The sequence below is a fragment of the Centruroides sculpturatus genome, unplaced genomic scaffold (genome assembly GCF_000671375.1).
Source record: "Centruroides sculpturatus isolate CEXI.00-Female unplaced genomic scaffold, Cexi_2.0 scaffold1601, whole genome shotgun sequence".
Taxonomy (NCBI): Eukaryota; Metazoa; Arthropoda; class Arachnida; order Scorpiones; family Buthidae; genus Centruroides; species Centruroides sculpturatus.
Window position 1 is genome coordinate 41260 of NW_019385956.1, and position 10323 is coordinate 51582.

Sequence of the window (10323 nt, forward strand, 5' to 3'; positions counted from 1 at the left end):
TACGTTATGAATTTGCATAGTGAAATAAATTAAAGTTTATTTTATGAATAGTAAAAAAAATCATCTTTTATTTGTTTTAATAATTTTATTACAAAGTTTTATTGCTTCAAAGAGCGCTCTCATTAATGGCTAACTCTTACCTTCCCATCTATACTTATCATTATTCTTCAATAAATACGATCCGTATAATTAAAATTTTTTTTATAATTTAAACAATTTTTTAAGAAATTCTGATAAGAAATTTCAGTTCATCTTGCTAAAATTATATTTATAAACACTGCTTTCATGGCTTTAATTACTTAAACCTCTTATAAGTTATTAATGAGTAGTAAATATTATTCGTTAATTTATTTATCTTAAAACATCTACGAGTCGTAAATTACTACGTTATTATTATTATTATTATTATTTTAATATAAATTACAGCTTGGTTTTAAATTATTTTACCGAATATTTCTAAAAACTTTATTAAAATAAATATTTTGTTGATCTTTAACATTTAATATTTATTTTCTTATGATCGATCTGATTATTTTATATAAAAAGAAGTTATTATTTTATTCTATTTAATAAAAGAAATGAAAGGTTTTTTTAAATATTTTGACAATTTATTTCTTTATTTAATTACGTTGAGCGATTTAAATAACATTATAAATATTTATGTAAAGAATATAATTACATCTTAATGAATTCATTAAATACATTTTTAAACTATAATTATTCTGTCGAATATCTAATATAGATTTAGCATTACTTCCTTTTATGATTCGATATCCTTGAATGCTTGAAAATGAATATTTGTTTAGATAAGCAATCAACCAAAGCAAACAATTAAAACCTCGTTTATCTAAACGACATTCGAATCAGTGAAGTAAACAAGGCAACGACCAATCTTTTCTATCGACTTAAATAAAAATAATAATAATTAATTAATAATAATAATTCCGATTTAAAAAAATAAAAATAATTTTTTTTAATATATCAAACTGTAATTCTACAGCTTGATATATTATATACACTGTTGTACCACACAAGAAATTTGTGTGGAGAGAATCTAATAACTTTCTAAATGAAATTATTATCACTTATACAGTCTCTGAACAACGACTATTGATGGAAACATTTTTAAAAAAATGGTCGTTGGGACCGTCCATTAATTACGTATAGCGTTTTTGAGCTATTTTTGATCCCCTCCTTCCTATTATGCACAATGACGTACTTTTGGCGAACCTCTCCCCTTTAATTACATATACAATAATCCATGACATTCAACTGACGTTTACTTACACGACAAGTAAATAGGCTTGTAAGAACAAATTTGTATGCTCCTAATACCACTAAAAAAGTCCACATAGACAATGTCTGGACTCCTCTCATTGTGTACAATAATGTACTTTTTGAGACCCCCTTTCCCTTAAACTGTACACATAATTAATGGATGGTACTTCTGAACAATAGCCTTAATTTATATATGAAAACCTTATTATTTAGGCTACAACGTATATCAAATTCTTCGAAATGAAAAGTTTACGTTTATACTCTTAATTTATTATAATAATTATTATGTATTTATATCAATATTTACTCCTAATTAATTANTTATGTGTAAATTAACATCTAATATTACATAAAAATGAAAATGATTAAATAAAAATAATGAAATGTTATCATGGCATCTTATTTATATCTTAGTACATTCGATACTGATGCAAATAATATATTGTAACTCGTATTTTTCCGTAACTTATTAATTCGTTAATTTATAATCAAATCTGACAGAGTTCAGTTTCCGATATAGAAATACCTAAAGCGGTCATGGAAGATGTCAATCCACTAATAATATTTCCCTTCTTCCTTTTTCCCTCACATTTACCAGCTTCTATCATTTGTTTTTCTGTTAGAACTTCGTCCCACATATTTATGTCTGCTATATCACCAATCCACGCTTGATCAGCTTCGTATTTACCATCAAAAGCATCCTGATCTTGCCCGACAATAAACACACCTTTTCCATAGATACGATCGCCTGTAGCAATCGTTTTATTAAAATTATAGATATAACATCGATAACCATCCCTATACACTTGCAAATGTCCATTCGTGTTAAACCAAGATACGCAAAGATGGTACCACTCACCCACTGTCCATTCTATATTTGGGCATCGTATTTCCGTATACTCGGTTGCGATATTGACACCTACGCTGACGGTTCCAGTTTTATTCGAAAGGCACACAGCAAATTCATTGTCGGATCGAAGGGTCGCATAGGAAATAAATGTCGAAAATTCTCTTTGAATCGAATGCGGTTTGATCCAAGAACAAATCGTAAACTCATTTAGAGATGGAAACTGTTGATTGAGACGAAGACGTGGGTAGTTTCCGGAGCTGGAGCGAGGAATGTGTATCTTGAGTTGAGAATTCTCTACAAGTGCCAAAGAAAGAAGCACGCACAACACATGAAACCACATCTTGTTGTCTCTTCTAAATTGAAATACCTTGACGTTACATCCTTTTATAGTACTTGGAGTACGTGACGTAAGATAACATTAGCATTTCAGGTTATCGAGGTCAATGTGCAATGTACTTTGAATCATACTATTTTATTTACGTAATCGCAGTTTCAATTTTAAGAATCAGTTGCGTAATGTTAAAGTAATATTTATTTAATTATGTTTCTTTTGTTATTTTTTCCTTTCGGATACTTTATTTATGCGATTTGTGTGTATAAAAGTCTCTTCTTAATGGCAAAAATAGAAGTAAAAAGAAAAGTTAAAAAATACAGTACTATAATTATGAAGGCGTGTATAATAATAATAACAAGATATTCGGCATTGAAATTATTATTTGCCTTTATATCCATCGTAGATCTTTGGAGACTTAGAAAAAATGCATTTTGGGCTCACCCATCATGCATCTTAAGTATACTTTTTAAAAAATTGTATTTGGATAATAATACTTTTAATTTCAAATATTCACATTCATTCTCCACACACACAATAATTGTGATTAAAGACTGTAGCATTAATAGATAAAAATAGCCATAAAAAATAAAATATTAGCAATCAAATAAACTTTATTTGGGACTCCTTAGAATAGTGATTCTGTAGAAATGATTCTTTTTGCCTATGGTATAATGAATCTTTGAATTATTTTGATATAATAAATATAATTTATAGCAATTATCTAGAACCTGAAATTTTTTCTTAATATAGCACTGTGCATACAAATAACGCATGTATTAATTAATTAAAGACTTCAGTCTGTTACTCTAGGAAATTACAGTTCAAATACGAGTTAGGAACGTTAGAGATTGTTTATCGGAATGTGTCGGGCCCGTATTTCTCACTATATGGCCTCCCCTATTGTAGGTTCGGTCAAACTTGCAGGTCTTTGACATTGTGTAACACTTCGTGGAAGGGTTGAGTTATGGAATGAAAATGTTTCGTTCAAGAGTGCAATAAATAAATTTAGAAATGGTATTTATTAAACGATACAAAAATAATAAAAAATAGAAGTCATGTTTTATGAAATAGAAGATAATAAATTCTTTTTTTCTTAATTTAAGAAATGTATGTTGTTATCAACGAAAATATTTAACCCAACAAGATACTGATATCAAGATATATGATATGGCTTAGAATATTATCAAAAAGTTATAAATTGATTCCAAAAATTAATATAATCTGAAACGGCTTCATAGATTTCAACATTACGAGTAGAAAGATTTGGAAGGGTCTTGCGCTCGGTCTTTAACCTCATGTAATTGTATAGACAATATACGTAAACCCTGAAACCTGTATAAGCTTTATAAAATAAAGAGAATTATTTAAAATATTTCGGTAAAAATGTTCCAAACATTCACCAGAGAGAATAAAAATGCATACAAATCTACGTTTGTACAAACACCTTTTCAGACAAGAGCAATGATAAAGTACTAACTTTAAAATAAATTGTATGCGAATTAATAAAATAAATTTTCAAGAAAACTTATATATAATAATATAATTTTTCTAATTGTTCTCAACGTTTACATTAATATAGGCCTATTTAATATTCCCATCCTTTTATCTTCGGTGAAACATGTAATATGTCCCAACCGATATTTCATTTTCTGACGTGTCTATAATTCTTGCAATATTCGTTTAATTTCTGTAATTCTTTCATTTAATGATTGCTATTTCTAAAAACTAGATAGCTTTCACTGTTATATGAAATGTTTTTTTTATTACTTTCCTCAATAAATCCATTAAATAGTGTCAAGAACACTAAAAAACACGCTCTCTCCAACTTTAATACTTTACTATGAACGTTTAAATTATTCATTATAACTTATTTTAATTTATAGATACGGTATTTATATAATGTTAATATGCTTAGTTTACACTAATTTTCTTTTATTAAATATGATATTTTTATATTCACTGAATATAACATACATAAACTCAATTCCTTCTAAGCATATTTTAGTATTTTGGTATAATACAATGCGAGTTTCTTTGTAAATATAAATTTTTTTGCACTGACTAATGATCAAATTTATTTCTTTTTAAGAAAATCCACTTGTGAACTATAGAATAAATAATTTACAATGCTCTAAATATTGACAGGGTTATTAAATTAACTGAAAATATCTTTTCAAGCATCTTTCATAAATCATATAATATTCAATCAGCAGGAGATTAATGGTCCTCTGGTATCAAATTCTTCGAAATGAAAAGTTTACGTTTATACTCTTAATTTATTATAATAATTATTATGTATTTATATCAATATTTACTCCTAATTAATTAATCTAAAAATAACACTTAATAGTATAATACCTAACATTTAAATTGGGCCATTAATGCACAAGAAATTGAGTACCTTGAATAAGGAGCAATTACTTATTGTGACGATGTCCCAATACAAGAATGCAATTTTTAATCATATTTTAATTTAAAAAATCACATGATTTTCGAAAGTTTGTATACAGTTTATTGGGACCTCCGACTCTAAGCTTTCATATTTAATCTCGAATTTCATCTATCTAAATCAATTTTCGAGATTAAGGAAGAACGAACAGATAGACGGACAACAGTGGGAATATATAAATCTGCAATAAATTAATATGTATGTAGATTATGCATTGAAAGAAGTGTTATCACTTATATTTAATAATTTTAATAACTTTTATATTAATCTGCATTTATGTATACACTTATCAGACCTAAATAAAGGAGAGTTAGTCACCTATTTTATGGGCAGCCAATTTTAATATGTAAAAAAGTGAAATAAATTAAAGTTTATTTTATGAATAGTAAAAAAAATCATCTTTTATTTGTTTTAATAATTTTATTACAAAGTTTTATTGCTTCAAAGAGCGCTCTCATTAATGGCTAACTCTTACCTTCCCATCTATACTTATCATTATTCTTCAATAAATACGATCCGTATAATTAAAATTTTTTTTATAATTTAAACAATTTTTTAAGAAATTCTGATAAGAAATTTCAGTTCATCTTGCTAAAATTATATTTATAAACACTGCTTTCATGGCTTTAATTACTTAAACCTCTTATAAGTTATTAATGAGTAGTAAATATTATTCGTTAATTTATTTATCTTAAAACATCTACGAGTCGTAAATTACTACGTTATTATTATTATTATTATTATTTTAATATAAATTACAGCTTGGTTTTAAATTATTTTACCGAATATTTCTAAAAACTTTATTAAAATAAATATTTTGTTGATCTTTAACATTTAATATTTATTTTCTTATGATCGATCTGATTATTTTATATAAAAAGAAGTTATTATTTTATTCTATTTAATAAAAGAAATGAAAGGTTTTTTTAAATATTTTGACAATTTATTTCTTTATTTAATTACGTTGAGCGATTTAAATAACATTATAAATATTTATGTAAAGAATATAATTACATCTTAATGAATTCATTAAATACATTTTTAAACTATAATTATTCTGTCGAATATCTAATATAGATTTAGCATTACTTCCTTTTATGATTCGATATCCTTGAATGCTTGAAAATGAATATTTGTTTAGATAAGCAATCAACCAAAGCAAACAATTAAAACCTCGTTTATCTAAACGACATTCGAATCAGTGAAGTAAACAAGGCAACGACCAATCTTTTCTATCGACTTAAATAAAAATAATAATAATTAATTAATATTTAACAAAATACAGCTAAAATAATTTCTTACAATATAAAATTATATTTTAAATACTAAATATTCCAGAAAACATGCAAATAATAGAATTATTGTATTTCGAATATGCGTACAATACATTAATAAAAGGGATTAAATATTACTTATAAAAATTTGTAGTTAATTTTACGATAAATTTTATTTGATTTCACAGAAATAAAAATAATTTTTTTTAATATATCAAACTGTAATTCTACAGCTTGATATATTATATACACTGTTGTACCACACAAGAAATTTGTGTGGAGAGAATCTAATAACTTTCTAAATGAAATTATTATCACTTATACAGTCTCTGAACAACGACTATTGATGGAAACATTTTTAAAAAAATGGTCGTTGGGACCGTCCATTAATTACGTATAGCGTTTTTGAGCTATTTTTGATCCCCTTCTTCCTATTATGCACAATGACGTACTTTTGGCGAACCTCTCCCCTTTAATTACATATACAATAATCCATGACATTCAACTGACGTTTACTTACACGACAAGTAAATAGGCTTGTAAGAACAAATTTGTATGCTCCTAATACCACTAAAAAAGTCCACATAGACAATGTCTGGACTCCTCTCATTGTGTACAATAATGTACTTTTTGAGACCCCCTTTCCCTTAAACTGTACACATAATTAATGGATGGTACTTCTGAACAATAGCCTTAATTTATATATGAAAACCTTATTATTTAGGCTACAACGTATTAAAAGTGATAATTTATTTTATGCGGATAAATAGTTCTCCTTCAATTGCAATAAAATTTAAAAAAAATAATTTTTTAAAATACTAATTATGTCTCTATTTTACGTTCTTATTTTTATATTTTATTGCATAAATATTGCAAATCTTTAACTATTATACATGTAAGGGCATCTATTATACATGTAAGGGCATCCATGCTCTAGTGTGGCATCTACGATGCCACACTAGAGCATGGATGTACCAACAAAAAGTTCAGAACCATTCATCTAAATAGTCTATATACTATACATTATTAATAGTGTAAATTTACTTCGAAAAAGCATATTTGTTTAATAAATATTTGAATTTAAACTTCGTAAATTAAATAAAAAGTAAAATATCATGATTTACAAAGTTCAGTCTCAGAAAGAATCACGTCCAAAGCAGTCATTGAAGTTTTCATTCCGGAAATAATATTCCCCCGTTCTCTTTTTCCATCACATTTGTATGCTTCTCTGATCTGTCCATCTTTCAAAACTTCGTTCCACATATTAATATCAACAATATCTCCATGCCAGGCTTGATCCTCGACATATCCAGAATCTGAACCATGTTGCATTTGCCCAATAACAAATATTCCACCACCTTCTATATTTCCGGCAACATCATTACCAACATCATCGAGCTTACATCTGTTTCCATTAATAAATACTCTGATATATCCATTGGATCCAAACCAAGATGCGCAGAAATGATACCATCCTCCGGGATACCAATTGACTTGATGACATTGGAATGTGTTGAATACATCTAAAACTTCAATACCAATGTTCATTTTGCTGCTGTAATTGAAGAAACATCCACCTATTTCATGATCCAACCGATTTGTACTGTATGAAACGAAACAGGAATATTCCTTTTGAAAATGATAAGGTCTAAGCCACATACATAATGTAAATTCCTCCATATTTGGTAGAGTGCCATTCAACTTCAATCGTGGATAAAAATTCTCTGCAGAAAGTGGAATGTGTACTTTATAATGAGAACTTTCACACTGATGATAACAGAGGATGGCAAGAAAGCCGAGAAACAAAAACATGTTCATACTACTCAGAAAGAATGCCGAAAATAAATGAAAATGTGATTATTCATTCAACTTATCTTGTTCGGTTATAATATCAAAGGTCAATAATATTATCGTAAATTGATAAATTTACTATGGGTTTTTTTTTAATTTTATGTGTTTAATTCAAGATAAAGCAATTTATTTATAATTTTTCAAATCATTTATTCAAAAAATCCATTGATTTATTCTTCAATATAACTCGTAAAATTATAATTGTTAAACGTTATAATTAATGAAACGAATGTTACAAATTCAAAGCGTAATTTCAAATTAATATGTTGTAAAATGTGTCAAGGTTGAGTTCATAAACCTAAAGTCACATATTTATGTTATTGAATTTAGATTAAAATGATAACTCTACAATTTCTACATCTTGCCTTTTTAACGTATTAATCTAGAGTCATTGAAATCCAGATTCACACGTACTTATGCTGGGTTTAACCCACAATGGGGTTAGACACACTCGTAACAAATGTAGCACACATAGCTAAATGTGCTGATTCCCTCGTATCAATCGAAATTTTTATAGTAATTTTATAATACTCCGCTAGTCCATCAACTATTATACAGAAATTTATATAAAAATTATTGTTTACTATTTTTATTTTATTTATTTATTTCATCATACTTTTAAAATTGAGAAAATTATTACAGGATTCGCATCTGTATACAGTTTGTTAAGTTCTTGCACAGTATTAATTTTATAGAGAAATATGTAAAATTTTTTTCAAGAATATTATAACATATAAGCTAATCAGTTTGTAATGACATATTTGCCAGACATACAGATTTTGTAGGATTTCTTTGTTATACTAATTGTTAGTGTCCACTATCCTGACTTAGGCAATCGAAGTTGCTATTTAACTTCACACTTTAGACTCTTCTACGGAATCTATCATCATATAAAATACTTTTTGCTTCACTTGAAACGTCTATTTTTTGTAATTTTGTTCTGCTATGCTTGCACTATAAAGAAATTTTTATTCTACAACCGAAATTCTAGGCTTTCCGCTAGAACAATGTACAGACATTCAATATTTACCCCGAAACAAAAGTTACATCACGTCATAAATACGTAGTGAATGAAACTTACATTACATAGTCTCAAAATGAAATGGACAAGGTAACCATTTTGTTCTGAGACAATGTAATCAATTTAAAATACATTAAAATTTATATAAAAACAAATAACTATTTACTAGTTCAAAAGTTTTTCAATACTGTAATTATCTATAAAAGTAAATCCAAAGTACGCGTGTATATTACGTTATGAATTTGCATATGATAAATAGATACGATATCATGAATACTTAATTTATCATCAAAATGAACTCATATCGGTACCTTTACTGTTTGTTTAACTGGAATTTGAATCCTATATTTAAAGTGCATCATTAAACTTGCATTATGATAAAGCATAATCAGAGATGTCTGGAGTTAGCAATTTTTTAAAAGCATTTAACTTGTATCAGATTGTAATGTAAGACAAATATCGCCAAGAAAGGTGTTTTTCCATTCTCCTCTTAAGTTTGATCAGTCCATAATGGAAGCATCCGAATATTAAAAGATAAATCCAACATATAGATATGTCCATCGGATATGCCTATGAAAATTTCTGAGATTTTCAGAAATTTTTCATGGGCATATTCGAATGGGAATATTCCATTTTTTACACGAAGAATTGAGTCTTCAAAGTGGCATATTGAAATCTATTGTACATTAATGGCCATTCCGACATCAAATTTTAATTGAGTTGTAGATCTATTAAGTCAATTAATAAAATTTATATAAAAAGCAAATAACTATTTACTCGTTTAAAAGTTTTCAATACTGTAATTATCTATAAAAGTAAAATTAAAGTACTCGTGTTAAATAAAGATTAAGAAAGGAAATTTGGCATGGTAACTTGTATATTAAGGGCATTGATGCTAGTAAATTTTGGTGCTTAAAGGTCAAGACAGTAGGGAGATAGAAAGGATCATGTGTCATATCTCAAGTAGAGTCCAACTTAATTAAAATTCTATCCGTTATTAGCATTTACAATATTTTTAGAAACTCATCTCTATCGTCAAAATTAAGTTTCATACCTTTTTATATTAATTAATAATATAAAAGCTATTTGTAAAATTAATAAAATTTCATAACAGATGGTGCCACACATTTAACTTCCTGCTAATGTGTTTTAGTGTTTCTTAAACATAAATATCCTTTGCCAGGAAAGTTAGGCAACTCATTGCTGCAATGTTTTTTTAGTGGAGTGTGTATAAAAGTTATTTCAAATTAAGAAAATTTATACTAA

The 10323-nt window shown here is 27.0% G+C and overlaps 2 protein-coding genes across 2 annotated transcripts; both read right to left on the bottom strand.

Annotated features, from left to right (window-relative positions):
• Positions 1-1766: 1766 nt before the first annotated feature.
• LOC111612798 (C-reactive protein 1.1-like) lies at positions 1767-2468 on the bottom strand. The gene has a single exon (XM_023354058.1). The coding sequence runs from the start codon at positions 2466-2468 to the stop codon at positions 1767-1769; it is 702 nt and encodes a 233-aa protein (XP_023209826.1).
• Positions 2469-7296: 4828 nt separating this feature from the next.
• On the bottom strand, positions 7297-7999 carry LOC111612793 (C-reactive protein 1.4-like). Its single transcript, XM_023354051.1, has one exon. It carries the CDS (start codon positions 7995-7997, stop codon positions 7299-7301), a length of 699 nt encoding a protein of 232 aa, XP_023209819.1. The 5' UTR covers positions 7998-7999; the 3' UTR covers positions 7297-7298.
• Between the last annotated feature and the right edge of the window lie 2324 nt (positions 8000-10323).

Excerpts from the sequence above, each read along its gene's own strand:
- LOC111612798 (XM_023354058.1), bottom strand. The coding sequence starts at position 2,468 with ATGTGGTTTCATGTGTTGTGCGTGCTTCTTTCTTTGGCACTTGTAGAG.
- LOC111612793 (XM_023354051.1), bottom strand. The coding sequence starts at position 7,997 with ATGTTTTTGTTTCTCGGCTTTCTTGCCATCCTCTGTTATCATCAGTGT.